Consider the following 15,324-nt stretch of genomic DNA (forward strand, 5'->3'; position numbering starts at 1 on the left):
TAGCACAACCCGGATTTTGGACCAAGCGTAGCCACCTGCTTAGAGACCCTTAAACGCCGCAGTGGGGCGGGGCTAAGGGCGGAGTCAAGAAGGCGCCAACCACCCACAGGTTCCTCCCCCTCCGGAGCCCCGCCCCCGACAGCGTGGATCCCCGGTAGTGCGGGAGGCCTCTGCCCGAGTCCCTGCTCCCAGCCCCGGTGGGCCCCACCCAGGCGGATGCCCCGCCCCCGGCCAGGCTGGCGGGCCGCTGACCTAGTATGGACACAGCACTGGGAAGAGAGGCGTGGAGGGTGACGCCTGGAAGGGGGCTGGAGAGGCCCGCCCCGCCCCCTCTGGCCGCCCCCCTCTCGGAGGGGACGCACCTGCCAGGGGTGCGGGTAAGGAACGGTGACGGCGCAGCTGCTGCTGTGCCCGCCCAGAGCTAAAAATACTTCCCAACAGAGAGAGCAGGAAAGAGGCTCTCGAGGGGAATCGGTTTATTGGGGGGAGTGGGTGCAGTTGATCAGACCCATAAATAGGAGGGAAAAGGGGGCCCCAGGACAGGATAGGAGCAGTGTCCTTAGGCACGCTGGACACTGGGCCTTCGAGGCTGGGGGGAAATGAGGGTTCCAGGAAGAGGCTTAGAGATCTAATTCCAGCACCTCACCCTCTGGATGAGGAGCTGGGGCTGGCCCAACGGACTGCGAACAGACTCGGGGCCGGTTTTGTGTCTGGTCTGGACGCTCAGATCTTCTCATCAGGGGCTGGCAGGCGCTGGCGAGTGGGCTCTACGCCCCAAATCTCCCGGGCATACTGGGCAATGGTGCGGTCGCTGGAGAACTTGCCCGAGGTGGCTATGTTCCGGATCACCATCCGCGTCCACTCTCTCGGGTTCTACAGGCCAAAAGGGAGCTCTGGGTTCACGCTGCCAGCGGGGTCCCCACCTTTCTTCTTATCCCAGCCAGGGCCACGAAAGCCCTGCCAATCCCTAGTCCAGGACCCCTCACCTTGTACAGGGCACTGACTTTCTCCTGGCATTTAATGTAGTCTTCATAATCTGCAAAGACTTTAAACCTGGAGGGGAATGGAGAGGCAGGAAGCTCCTTGAGGTCAAGGGCCAAGCCCATTCTGTCCCAGTCGACTTCTGGGGGCCTGGACAGTGATGACACTTCCAAAGGAGCCTGGCCCCAACTGCCCAGGACCCCTGTCCAGCCTCCCCGCCGTGCCCAAGCCCCGTTCAGCCTAGCAGCCCCACCCGTGAGGCTCCCTGGCCGGCCAGCTCACCGGTCGTGGTGCATGAGCATCTTGACGATGTCCTTGAACAGGTCGGGCTGTTTGGGGGAGAAGAAGCCGCTGCTCAGCTGCTCGATGATCTGTCGAAGCTCGGGAATTCGGTCGTAGTACTCCTGGGCATTGTACCTGGGAGGAGAGCTGCTGTCAGCCGGGAGGTCCCAAGCACCAGCGTCAAAACCCGGGCCCAGCCTGCTGCCACCCTGCCTGGAGCTGCCACCCCACCCCCCAGGGGTCCTTCCCCGGAGGCCCTCTCCCCTTTCTGCTGAGTTTCCCAGCCTCCGGTGTGTGGATGAGGCACTGAGGCCTGGAGAGAGCAGAGGGGTGTCAGCGCCAAGGATCAAACCAGGCGCCCTTCCTCCCTGATACCACCACCGTCTCTAACCAGTGTGTTCCCACCGAGAATGGCTTTTCTCCCATTCCTGGCCTCGCCTTCAGGCTCCAGGAGGAGTCAACAGCTGCATCCTCAGAAACATCCATAAACTCAGACTGCCCAGCCAAGCTCATCGCCTCCCCGGCACCAGCTTCCCTCTAGTCTTCCACTCTCTGAGGCAGCACAAAGCATCCCTCGGCCACCCGGGCTCGAAACCCTCCCCAAGGCCAGTCGCATCTCTTTCCTCCCCTCCCCTCTTCCAACCAGAAACCAAGGCCACCTCCTCAACAATGTCCCTAATCCCCAGCACTGGCCTGCTGCAGGCGACTCCCCCTGCCTGATGGTGTCAGCCCCCACACCGGTGCCCCACCTGCACTTTGACCCCTCGACTCCGGTCTCCATCATGCAGCCAAAATTGTCCTTCTGGAGCCTAGTTCTGCACATGTCCGACCTTGCTCAGAACATTTCCCATCTCCCTCCTGTCCAAAGGACCGAGTCGGAACTTTCTAGTCAAGCCCCACAGGAGAAATTCCTTTCAATATTTAATGCCAGCTCTCATAAGCTGTTGGGGGGAGTGTAAACTGGTGCCAACTTTCTGGAAAGCAATATGGCAATATGTATCAAGAGTCTTAAGAATTCATACTTTTTGACTCAGAAATAGCCCTTTCTAATAATTATCTTAAGGAAATAATCAGAGATGTGGACATAGATGTAAAAGGTTGGTCATCACAGTGATATTTATACTAGTAAACGGGAGATCGACCGTGACGTCTAACCATGTGGAACTGGCTAAGTTACCACAGCATGTCCATAGGATGGAACCCTACACAAACATTTAAAATCTCTATTTAATGACGTAGAAAATGCCTCCCCAATGTTAAGATATCAGGATTCAAAATTGTACATACATTATTCCCAACTGTCAAAAACTGCGTATATACACACACACATAATTACGCAACGAAAAAGAGAACTGTGGCTTTAAATGTGGGTGATGAGACTATGGATGACAGTTATTCTATTCTTTGTGGTTTTGCATCTTTCCAATTAATGAGCATGTATTCTTTTTATGATAAGAAAAAAAAAAGTCATATTTTAAAATAAATTTTTAAAAATGTAATGCCAGGAACATGTCTGCTCTGAAGAACTGCATTTCTGACCACAAGCACAGTTGTAACTACTGTCCTCATATTTCCCTTTTCACCAGGGCCGCCAGGAAGCTAAGAATCTAATTTTACTTCCAATTCCAGAAATAATATAATTTCCTAGGACTGATATGATTTTCTCTTTCTTTGCCTTCAGTTCTATGCTACCTCTTTCTTTTCCCATTTCATTAAACCTTATTTGTTATAAGTTACCACGAAGGTTTTCCAGAATCCTGATGGCCATAACTAAAGACTTTGTGCAGCCTGGACTCTTAGCCCTAGCCTCCAGCAGCCACACTTCAGTGCCTCTTGCCCATGGACTGTGAACTTTGGAGCTCTTGACCCCCGTACCCTCTCTGGTCAAGCCTGTCCACGTCTTCCACCCGCATGCCGAAGATGAAGAAATTCTCCTCTCCCGCCTCCTCTGCCATCTCCACGTTGGCCCCGTCCATGGTGCCAATGGTCAGAGCCCCATTGAGCATGAATTTCATGTTGCCAGTGCCTGAGGCCTCCGTGCCCGCAGTGGAGATCTGCTCGGACAGGTCGGCAGCCGGGATCACTGTGGGGCGGCGGCAAGGGACAAGCTCAGCTCCAGGAAGAGCCCCACTCCCGCTGAGAACTCTGGAGTCAGGTCGGCCCTCCAGGTAGCCAGATTCAGGGTCCCCTCCACCCCAGCCCGCCAGTCTTCACCAGCTGAGTCTCCCTCCCGCTGCCCCTCCCCCACACCTCTTGTTAATTCTTGAACGCCTGGGATCCAACCTGCCCTCCCCACCCCCAGCCCCACTGTGTAACTTGAGGGGCACCAACAGGCCCATCTTTCCTGCAATTTCACCCTGTACTGCCTGAAATTCCACCATTAGGGGGACATCTTCATGATTGGAGCATTGTCCCCTCCAGATTCTTCCTTACGGTGCAAGTACCCCAGGAGGGGGTGACTAATACCTCGTTCTGGGCCTGAACTAATCAGAGCACCCCTAGGGTCCTCACTGGCAGCACCCGACCTTTCTCAGCCAGCGAGACTCGGTAGTTCTCCAGGAAGATCACACGCAGGCGGTCTCCCACCACCGGGTCGTGGTTGACCACGTCTCCAATGGCTGTAATGAGTTTGATGATCATCTTGGCCATGTGGTACCCAGGCGCGGCCTGTGGGGCACAGCCAGGGGTCAGCTCTACAGCCCGGCGCCCCTACCCCCTCCCGTGCAACAGCCTGGACATCAAAGGCTGAGAGCCACGTTCTGTGGCCCAGCTTCTCACCTTCCCTCCGATCATCACAGTCCGAGGCACGAAAAATTTATTGGGCTCCTTCTTGATGCCTGTGCAGAAATAGAGGCTCGAGTGAGCCAGGTTCACTGGCCGGGCTGGAGCTCCTGACAGCACCGGTCCAGGGAGACCCAAGACATAGTGAAACCCCACCACTCACGATTGTACATGGTGATGACATGGAGGCAGTTGAGGAGCTGGCGTTTATATTCATGAATCCGCTTCACCTGGACGTCGAAGAGTGAGTTGGGGTTGATGTGGACTTTGTATTCCTTCTCCAGGTACGCAGAGAACTTTAATTTGTTTTCCTAAAGGCAGGGGATGGGGGGAGAGCTCACCAGTAGGCTCACTTGCCACCTCCATCCACTCCTGCGCCAGGGCAGACATTGCTAATCAATGTCAGCACTCTTCCAGTGAGGTCAGATGATGCCTTCCCACCATCGACTCCAGGCAACTTCTACCAAAGGTCTGAGGTTGCAGGAGACATGAGCGCAATGGACCATTCCCGACCCAGACATCCGGTCCCTCTGGCACTCTCCACTCGGGCCCTGGCACAGGGGTCCCAGGTGGCAGCGCTTCTCACCTGCTTCACTTTGGCCACATCCCGGATAAAGGCTTCATCGTCCACGTAGGAGAGCAGTTTGCGCAGCTGGTCCAAGTCTGAGATGTATTCCTCCCCGATGCGCTGGCAGAAGATGGCTCTCCGTCAGGCCACGCCCCCCCTCCAGCATCCCTCACAGAGGGGGCCCTTGCTGGGTCAGCCAAGCCCCGCCCACTGCAGACAGCTCCTCCCTCTCCAGCCTCCCAGCTGAGCCGTGGTGGCTGTGCCTCGCTCTTCCTCTCTTCCTGGCCTTGAGCTCTGCCGGCTGACCCCACCTGACCCCCGCAGGCCTTCCTCCTGGCCTTCTCCTCAGACAGGCAATGACCTCGAGGCCCTGCTCCCCATCTCTGCCCCCTGCCAGTCTCACTTCAGATGTGACCGGTTGATGACCCGCTCCATGAGACTGAGAACTCCACCAGGCTGAGCCTCAGGGCCAGGCCTCATGAGCCCAGGGCCCCTCAAGCAAGGAAGAAAATGGCTCCCCTCCTCCAGGCGCACGCGGGGCTTGGGGAACAGGGCGCGGGATGGATTTCAGCACCCCCCGGGGGCGCCCTCCAGCGAACCACCTGCACAACCACACCCAACTGACCCCTGCAGTGACCCGTGTTGACCCCTTGGCCATCCAGTGACGTCTCACCTCAGCAATGACCTCTGCCAGCCCGGGGTTACACAGAACCAGCCAGCGCCGAGGGGTGATGCCGTTGGTCTTATTCTGGAACTTGTGAGGCTCCAGCTCATAGAAGTCCTTGAAGCTGCATGACGGGGTAGGGGTTCACCACTCACCCCTGCGGGAGGAAGCCTCCTCCCTGGGGCCCCTACCCCTGTTTCTTAATGAAAGGGGTCAGGGGTGGGGGGGGGTGCTGGGTGTAACAGGGGGTCACCTGGGGACAGGACTGTGCCGGATGGCAGGACTATGGTGCTTAAGGGCAGTGCTACCTGTGGAAGGGGCCAGTTGGGGGTGGCGTGAATGCCTGGCGCAGGGCAGTGGGGGGCGGACCTATAGTGACACACGTTTGGAGTGGGCGGGGCCCAGCGGGAGGGCGGGGTCTGGGGGGCGGGTCTCACATGGTCTTCTTGAGGATCTCCGAGTGGATGCGAGCCACACCGTTGACGGCGTGCGACCCGGCGATGCACAGGTGGGCCATGTTGATGCGCTTCACCGCGCCCTCCTCCACCAGCGACATGCGCCGCAGCCGGTCGACGTCCCCGGGGAAGGCGGCTGCCACCCGCTGTGCCCGGAGAGCCCAGAGCTAGGACCGGTCCCCAGGAACCCGGGTCCCCAGCCCTGTACCCCCAAAGCCGTCCCCGCTGAAGTCTCAGGACCCGGGCTGCACACTCCTTCCACGCCCGGCCCTCCAGGTCACGACCCCTGCACTCACATTAAGGAAGCGCTGGTTGATCTCGTAGATGATCTGGAGGTGTCGGGGCAGCAGCGTCTCGATGAGGTGCACCGGCCAGCGCTCCAGGGCCTCGGGCAGCACCGTGTGGTTGGTGTAGGCGCAGGTCCTCACTGTCACGTCCCATGCCTGACAGACAGTGTGGGGAGTCAGGACCCTGGGGTCTAAGCCCTATGGCTCTCTGTACACACTGAGCAGCCAGGAGCCTGGGCCCTGCCGCTGCGGTGCCAGCTTCTGGGACACCCGCCCTCTGGGCCTCACACTACCGTCTGTTGAGTGGGGGCTCCCCTCACAGCTTTGCACTCCCCAGACGTGGAAGGGAACCTGAGACAGAGAGGCAGGCAGGGGTGGAAGAGTCCTGAGCCCACCTTGTCCCACTCCAGCCGCTCCAGGTCCACCAGAATCCTCATCAGCTCAGGGATGGCCAAGGAGGGGTGAGTGTCATTGAGCTGGATGGCCACCTGTGGGGGACAGGGGTCAGGGAGTCAGTCCAGGCTCCAAATCAAGGCTATGGTCACTGTCCTTTGCCCCTTCAGAGCCCCCTCCAAGGGCCCCACACGGCTCTAAGCTCTCGAGCTGGGGGCAGAGGCCCTCATGAGGGCAGCTGTGGGGCAGAAGGAGGAAGCCCAGGTTATGTTCCTGTTGACTGAAGACCTCGAGCGTGTCACCCTCACACACCCACCCTGCCCCAGCCTCCACTTCCTCATCTGCACAATGGGTGGGTCAGGCTGAGGCTGGAGGGGAGAGGCAATCTGGCAGCATGACTGGAGGGCAGACCTCCCTTGGGCCGGGTACCTTATCCGGGAAGGCATCGAAGTTCGTGCGCACGGGGTCTCGACAGCCGAACTTGGAGGACTTGAAGCGGCGGATGATGTCCTGGAGCGTGGCAGCCACGACAAAGTACTCCTGCTTCAGCCGTAGCTCCTTGCCTTCAAAGAACTGGGGGAAGCGCAAGGCAGGACGCAGTCAAGGTGTGGGCGTGGCCTAATGCTGCTGTGGGCGTGGCCAGGAGAGACTCCACCCACACCAAGACCTCTGAGCCCGGAACTGTCCACACTTCCAGGACCCAGGGGGTTTTGCCACTCGACAAAGTAGTGATGTGGGACAGTGTCAGGACGGGGGCAACAAAGACCAAGAGTATTGTGGGCAGCGCCAGGGAACAGCTCTTCCAAGTGCCCCCACCCTGACCTGCTGCACCCAGGACTCAGGCGTGCTACCACTTAAAGAACTGGGGGAACAACAGGACACACAGGGGCCCGCAACACACCCTGGGTGTGACTAGGGCACCAGTGAGTGTCCCTCCCTATCTCCGCCCTCTCCCAGCACTCAGGCTTCCTGCCCCCAGCCCAGTGGTGACATACGTTGTCATTGGGGTACAGGACACGAGAGATGTTCTCGGCCAGGTTGCGGTCCAGTACAGCCTGAATGTAGCCACCAACGTTGACTGAGGGAGTGAAAGTGGGGACAGGGTCAGGCTTGGGTGGCGCAGGGGCTGGGGTGGGCGGGGGCTGCTCCCCACCAGCGAGCTGAACTCACAGTCCTTGAGGTTGAAGTCATTGGGGGCCTTGGCAGACCACAGGCGCATGGTGTTGACGAAGTTGTTGCGGTAGCCAGGCACGGGCGTGTCGTAGGGCATGGCCAACACCACCTGCAGGGCGCCCGGTGCAGGGTCAGGAGCCGGGCATCACCGTGTCTGACTCGGGGGGCCCTGAGAGCTGGGACTCCAGGCTTCGTCCCTGCACCCCGCTAACTCCCAACCTCAGGTTCTTGTCCGACTCTGGGTGACCCGGAGCAAACCCATCAGCCTCTCTGGACCTCATCCGTAAAGAGAGGACGCCCCAGTGTCTCCCCATGCCCCCGGCCCCGCCTTGCCGGGCTGTGGTGAGGATTCTGGGAGGAGGCAATGGGGAGCCCAGAGCCCAAGGTGGGGCTCTGTTGGCGACCACTCTGCAGGGACGGGGATGAGCTGGCCCATCTGGCCTGAGCACAACCTAGCGGACGCTCTGGACTCATGAAAAGGCCCAGGGACCCCAGGGCCCAGAAGAAGGGGTCACGGAGGTCAAGTCCATCAAAGGCTTATGCCTGGTTAATTAGCACTGACTGAGGCTGGCCCCACCCCCCACAATTAGCAGACATCAATAATTATTGCCAATAACTGCCTGCCACCCCGGGGCCAGGGGCACATCACTCCTCCAAGGGGTGTCGCCTCCCTCCCCAAGACCAAGTAGCGCCTGACTGGAGCAGGAAGCTGTAGCTCAGAGAGGGAAGGGCCTAGCCCAAGAGCACACAGCCGGGCAGGCAGCCAGAGCCCCTGCTGGCCCTTAGCGTGGATGAGAGCGGAACAAATGCCCAATTCTGAAAGCCTAGCAGTTTCTGTGAAGCCATCTGGAGGCCGATGACCTGCAGCTGCAGCAGGAGGACTGACTGAGCCGGGGCTGGCTTCAGGCTCCCTCTCACTTGCTGCGTGACCTTGAACAAGTCACTTCCCCTCTCAAGGCTTTAATTCTCCCTACCCCCCCCAATGTTCCCCTTTCTGGGCTGTAGCTTTGCTTCCCATCAAGACCCCAAGTCAGATGTGGGGGAGAGGCAAGGCACCGTGATTATTCTTTGATGAGTCTTGCGGGGTGGAGAGGCGCCAGGGCAGGGCAGGGGAATTGGTGGAGCAGGGCAGCCTCTCTCCTCCCAGGCTCTGCGCTTGGCCTGGCTCCCTGTGACCCTGTCTCCAGCCTCTCCTGGCTCCAGCGGTGTGACTTCCAGCAAGTCACTTAACCTCTCTGAGTCTCAGTGTCCTCCGTTGTAAAATAGCGCCCGGTCCAGGAGCCTCCAGGCTCTCTCCCTATACCTCCCTGTTTCTTCTAGGCTCCTGCTCCCCACCTCCCTCCCACTGGGTCCTCCCCCATTCCCTGGCTTTGCCCTCACCTGTGTGTCCACCCACTCGACCCCGTGGCTGGTGTGCTCCACGTGGCCATAGAAGTGCACAGGCAGCATGAACTCAGGCCGGGCCTTCTCCCAGGGGTTGCCATAGCGAAGCCAGTCATCGGCCTCCTCCATCTGAGCCCACGGCAGGTCAGGGAGAAAGGAAGGCAGCGTCAGACCCCAGCTCACACCACGGCGGCAGTGGGTAGGGCAGGGGCAGTGGCCGTGGCGCGTCCTATACGGGGTGTAAATTAACAGCTCTGGAGTGGGCCCCGGTCTAGTGTGATGCCCACTGGGACATGGTATGTGTATGGGAGTCTGAGCAGTTCCACGGGCTGCTTTCCACCCAGTCTGGGGCTGGGTCTGGACCTATCCAGAGATGGATGACCAAATGGGGGTCCTCGCCATCATGACTGGGCCCCCACAAGGTGAGGGCCCGCAGCTGCTCACCTGCCAGCCCCCGCAGATCTTCTGGTTAAAAATCCCAAACTCATAGCGGATCCCGTAGCCATAGGCAGCGAGGCCCAGCGTTGCCATGGAGTCCAGAAAGCAGGCTAGGGGTGTGCAGGAGGGTGGTGTGAGGGACCCAGCACAAAGGAGGCCCTCTGCCCACCCCACCCCTGCCGCCCTGCCCACTCACCCGCCAGCCGGCCCAAGCCTCCATTGCCCAGGCCTGCATCTTCCTCGATTTCCTCCAGCTCTTCCATGTCCAGGCCCAGCTAGAGAGGGGACGGTGAGCCGTGATCAAGGCCAAGGGCCAGCGGGCAAATCCCCCAGTCCCTAAGGCCGAGCCCACCTCCACGCCCCCCCACACCTGGTAGGTGGCCTCATCACAGGCGTTCTCCAAGGCCAGGTTCACCATGGTGTTCTGTAGCGTCCGGCCTATGTAGAACTCCAGAGACAGGTAGTAGATCCTCTGTCGGGAGAGACAGACGGGCAGGGGAGGGTGGTCAGGGCTGCCCAGCTGGGCCTGCACCTCGTACCCCTCCTGCCCCACTTCTAGGCCCCGGCATGTTCCAACCCTAGCTCCGTTTTTTTTTTCTCCCCATCTTAGGCTTTGGGACTCAACAGGTAAGGTTCCCGTTCCAGCATTTCCTCTGACTTTGGACAAATGCCTTTTCCTCTCTGAGCCTCAGTTTCCTCATGTGGAAAATGGGGCTGGCCATATCTACCTCAGGGATTGAGGCACTTGGGGGAGGTGGGAACCCCTTCCATCGCACACAAGCTTCCCAACAGCCCATCAGGGAGTCAAAATGGAGGGAAGCACCGCCAGGTGCTCCTCAAGATGGAAAGGCCAAGGCCCGGAGAAAAAAGTCATTTGCTCAAGGTCACACAATGACTCGCAGCTAGAATCAGCCACCTCCCATCCTTGCAGTGCCCAGGTCCCCTTGGCCCTCAAGCCTCAGCCCAAGAAGGGGACAGAGAGGCACAAGGATCCAGGATGCTGATGGGGCCTGGTCTCCTGGTTTCTTGGATCCCCTCCCTGCCACGCCCACTGCCCCTCCTCCACCCCTGCCAGGAGTGTCAGGTTGCTGACATTTACCAATGACCCCAAGAGACACTTGATCCTGCTGCCCCAGATGCACACCACCCACCGCACAGGCAGACCACACACACATTCAATGACACGTCCTTCTACTTGGGGTCCGACTGAGGCCACAGGGGTCTTCCTGCCCACCTGCAGCCCCTCCTACTCTCTGAGTAGGGGCTGGGCCTTTGCAACCAGCTCGCCTGACCTGAACCCCCTGAGCTGCCCCCGCCCCAAGTTACTCCCCCAGGATTGCCCCAGCACCCATGGCACCTGGCACCCCTGGATCCTCCAACCTCAGGAACCCGGAGGGACTCTTTGTTTTGCTGCAGAAAGCCCTGACCCCAGGAAGGGGATGCCACTTGTCAAGATCTCCCAGCCCTGTGGTGTGCCCCTAGCCGGTTCCCCACCCGGGGCGCCCCAAGCAGCACCTTGGGGTCCTTCTCATAGTAGTGCTGCTGCGTGCGGATCCAGCGGCCCACCAGGTGGTCGCGCACAGTGTGGGCCAGCGCGAAGTAGTAGTCTCGCGGGGTGGCCACATTGCGGTCTTTCACGAGGGTGAAATGGAGGTGCCGGTTGAAGTTCTTCTTCAGCTCAGTGACATTCTCCACGCCGGCCAAGCCGCGCACGCTGATTTGCTTTCTCTTCTCCTGGTCTGTCAGGGGCCGGGACATGGCTGTGGGAGGGCGGCCGGACGGATGGGTGGACAGGGGGCCTCAGCAGTGCCTCCAGCCAGGGAGTGGAGATCCCCAGCTGCCTGGGGATTTAAAGCCAGGCTCCAGGCAGCATGCCCCGCCTCCCCGCTCGCTCGAGGGGAGGGTCTTGGCCTGGCAGCTCAGGGAGCTATTTTGGGGGCGAGGGGAGGAGAGGAGAGAGGGGCAGGGAGAACGGGTGAGCTCCACACAGGCGAGGCCCGGCCCATCCTGGCTTGCTCACAGCCCTGTGCTGACCCATTTCCTCCAGGCCTCGCACACTGGGGTCTTCTGTCTTTCGTCTCCGACTTTTGTAGGCAGAACGCTAGCTTGAAAGGCCTGAGGCTTGACTGGAGCCAATGGGCTGATTCTGGCTAAGAGGTTGCCCTGAGCTGGGCCCTTTTCCTGGGGTACAGCTGCAGGATGGGGCCCAATTGTGGGCTCTCAATCAGGGCTCCTTGGAGAGGCCGAGGGGGCTGTCAAGGGGACACAGGTGTCAGGAGGCCCAGCCGCCAGATGCGCAGCTTGCCTTCTGTTTTAGGTATTTGCCCAGAGACTGCAAACCACAGGCTGGATGACCCCCAGGGTAGGGCCACCAGGGAAGCTGCACTTGCTGGGAAGGCAACACGTTGTGGCAAGAAGGACCAGGACACCCCTGCAGACTGAAGGGTCATGAGCTGAGGGTTAGGGTGCCCGGGACAGAAGGCGTGCAGCTAGCAGAGGGCACTGGGCATCTGAGAGAAGGGGGCCAGGACCCTGGGCTCCAGCAGGTGATATGCGGGAGGTCACCTGAGGCAGAGCCCCTCCCCAACCCCCGCACCAAAGCCTTGCCACTCTGAGCTCCCCCTGTTGCTGTCTCTCAAGGAGCTCCAAAGTGACCTTTTGAGAGGGCAGGTCAGATTACAGACCAGCTTTGGCTAGGGGCCACCAGCCCGGAGCAGGGGCCCCTGGGAATTGTAGTCCTGCGGGCCCACAGGAGTAGGAGAAACTGAAGCACCCCCACCCACTCATATGATTGGCCAATGGCAGCAGGTCTCCCCAGGATGCAGCTCCGAGGTAAGTGATGGGAGGCCTTCTCCCACTCACTCCTCCCCTGTGCAGCCACATACTGGACAGGCATTTGGTGGGCCAGGGTCCACTGTGACCCCACCTGTAAACTAGGAGCCCCTGCACCCAGGAGCTTTACATTGGCCTTCACGGCCCTGGCAGCTTCAGGCCCTCCCTTCAGAGGCTCTGGCTGCCCCCAGTTCACTGCTTATGTCCTGGCCCCAGCATTGATTTTCTGTGTGACCTTAGGCTGGTTGCTTTCGTCTCCTGAGCCTTGGAATCCTTCATCAAATTTATTCCCTCAAATGAGAATATAGATCCCTGCCTCATCCAGCTGCTGCCTCCTCAGTGTGGAGGCTGACTGGATCCTGCTTTGTTCTTTGAGCAAAAGGAGCCCAGGACCTCGTGCTATTGCAAAGAATGCCTGGGCCTTCCGGGGCAGTGGGCTGGTTGAGCGGAAGGACTGTGTGTTCTGGTCTGAGGGCCAAGGAAGCAGGTCAGAGGCCTGGACAGCTGCAAGATGCTGAGAGCCTGGTTCGAGGAAGGCCAAGCTGTCTCCGAGGTCTCTGAGCCACCACAGACCCAGCCCAGAATTACAGCTCAGTGCGGGGGCCAAACTGCGGCTCCCACACCGACTTCCGACTTCTGAGGCCTGCTCCGCCCCTGCCCCCAAGAGCATGACCACGCGGTCCTCCCCAGCGCCATACTTCAAAGTGGAAAAGCCAGGAAGGAGGTACCAAATGCGCCTACCCAGATGTAATGGGAATCCAGAAAACGTTCTCAAACTTCTTTGTATCTTCCAATTTCTCTTTTTAAGAAGTCTTTCATACGTTGTACTTCAAAAAAGAATGCTTGGTGGCTCTCGGGTCTCTCCACAGCTGCCAGCCTTGGCCTCTGCTGGGCTGGGCCTCTGCGGGGTTACCCCCACCCTCCAAGTGCCTGGGCTTCCTCGGGGAGGGCTGCTCCGAGGGCTCTGGAGGCCCCGGGGACACGCCGGTCCCTCGACAAGGCAGCACCAGTTACCTGCACCATCACCTCACACCCTAGTCGTGGCAGCACGCTTTGGCCACAAACCCCCTTCACACTGACTCATAATTACAAGACTTTATTTTCCTGCCACTAAGGACCCGCTCCCAACAGACCATTCCTGCCTTGTTATCCCACTCCCCAAGTTAACTCGACCCTTCCCAGCAGCTGGCCCCGGAGGCTCCTCTTCCTGCCATCCATTCAGTGCTCGCCCTTCCTCTGCACTCAAGGCCCTTGCAGAACCGGGACGTCTTGTTTCCACCGGGAAACAATGTACTCTTGGCTTCTTTCTCCAAGTGCCTTTCTGGTGTGTTCTTAGCCTTTGTTGTGTTGGTGGTCCCCGCTCAAATTGTACCCAAGCTTTTTCTACGGGTGACGCCCCCCTAGGACCCCTCCTTTGTTTTGCATGCCCCGGCCCTGCGTGATGCAAGCCCTCCTTTGCTCCTCTTGGTGGTGCGTGTGCAGGTTCATCATAAAGAACGCCAAAAGCACGCTTTTCCAACCTGCACTCACTCACGGTTGTTTACATCTGACCAGGTTTCGAACCAGAAATCTTGCCTCCTGCCCTGGCCCAATCTTGGGTTTCTCCCGAGCACTTGGCCGGGTCTCAGTAGCAGAGCCCTGGCACTGACCTTTCCCAACTGGCATTCCTTTCACCAAGCAAGCTTTGAGGGGGTGGGGACACTGCTGCAGCAGCAGAAACAAGGGACGCGGGCCCTCTGTGACCACGGGGTCAAGGAAAGGGCTGTGCCTCCACCCTGGGTGTCTCGAGGCGGGTGGGGGCAGCGTTTGTCATCTCTTCCAGTCTGCCACTGAGGCAGGTCCCCGCTGCGGTTCTGAGGACCGAGCCCTCCTGCCACCTCTCCTCCATCTCAGGGCCACAGGCTGCCTGGAGAAAGGCCCGCTCGACGCCTCATCAGCCACTTTGTTACTCTCCAGACCTTAACAAAAGCTGATGGCGGGGAGCAGAGACGGACTGCACACAGGACTGGGGCTGGCCCCGGGGGGAGAGAGACGGAGGAGATAGCTGGGCTGTGGTTAAGTCATTTATTGATTTTATTTCTAAAACCCACATAGCGCCACTTTGCCTCTTCCAGAGCTTCAAAGAACTAATTAACCGCCCGATGAGCCCACTAGGGAAATGGAGCTTGTGGGGGAAGCAACGAGGTGAAGCCAAGGTCAAAGTGGGGAGCCAGCCCCAGGGCCCCGCCCCCATCCCGACAGTTAGGGACAGGGGAAAAATCTTCCCCCTCTCCCTGCAGTCACTGGAAGCTTAGGGCTTGGTTAGGGAAACGCACTGAACTTGCCTTGTTTCTAAGGCCTCCTTAACCCCTGCAGACCTATGGCAAATCAGTACAGGCATCCTGGCTGGGGCCCAGGCACCCAGGCTGTTCCGGGTAAACAGCAGTGGCCAGCACCAGCTTGAGGCTGGAAAGCAGCCCAGGTCACAGTTGTCCCCACTGGCCAGGTGCCGGGGGCAGCAGGACCGTGCCGTCCCTTAGCCTCCCTGAAAGAAGGAAAGGCAGCCTGGGAAGGGCAGGCTTGACCGCGACTATGCCCAGAGACAGTGCAGCAAAGCCACCGCGGTGGCAGCTGGGTGAGGACCTCACTACCTTGGGGAGACCTGATGTGGATTCTTCTGGTGCCACAGTGGGCACTGTCCACTGCCCTAGACATGAAAGAACAAACAGCCTAAGACCCTTTGCAAAGAAGTGCTTACAAAGCCCAAGATGGGGCGCTTTCTCCCGGCCGCCACCCCACCCCAAGCCTGCAGAGCTGGCAGGTTGCAAGTCACCAGCAGAGAAAGAAAAAGCCACTTGGCAGTTTTAATTTTAGCACTGTGCCTGACAGGCAGGATTAGCTAGCGTGACCTTTAGTGCTGAGGCCTCCCTAGGCCCAGAGTCTTGGTCAGGTGGCAGCTTCCAGGTCTGAATCACAACTGGAGCTCATCAAATGTGGGGGTCTAAGCCCTAGGGAAAGGCCTTCAAAGGGACAGGGACCAGGGGGATGAGGGGTGACCAGGGAGGGGGAACCTGGTTCTCAGCTATTAACTAGTAAACAAGAAGAAGA

At 59.2% G+C, this 15,324-nt stretch overlaps 1 protein-coding gene across 1 annotated transcript; it reads right to left on the reverse strand.

The window, feature by feature from the left end:
• Nucleotides 1-471: 471 nt before the first annotated feature.
• PYGM (glycogen phosphorylase, muscle associated) lies at nucleotides 472-11,323 on the reverse strand. The gene is given in 20 exon segments (NM_001145253.2): nucleotides 472-873; nucleotides 987-1,053; nucleotides 1,264-1,398; nucleotides 3,139-3,346; nucleotides 3,789-3,930; nucleotides 4,042-4,100; nucleotides 4,208-4,355; nucleotides 4,631-4,732; nucleotides 5,286-5,400; nucleotides 5,714-5,877; nucleotides 6,028-6,174; nucleotides 6,414-6,506; nucleotides 6,841-6,984; nucleotides 7,407-7,489; nucleotides 7,582-7,693; nucleotides 8,965-9,096; nucleotides 9,412-9,515; nucleotides 9,602-9,680; nucleotides 9,776-9,877; nucleotides 10,921-11,323. Coding segments are annotated over 20 exon segments (2,529 nt in total). The 5' UTR covers nucleotides 11,164-11,323; the 3' UTR covers nucleotides 472-723.
• Between the last annotated feature and the right edge of the window lie 4,001 nt (nucleotides 11,324-15,324).

The sequence above is a fragment of the Equus caballus genome, chromosome 12 (assembly GCF_041296265.1).
Source record: "Equus caballus isolate H_3958 breed thoroughbred chromosome 12, TB-T2T, whole genome shotgun sequence".
Lineage (NCBI taxonomy): Eukaryota > Metazoa > Chordata > Mammalia > Perissodactyla > Equidae > Equus > Equus caballus.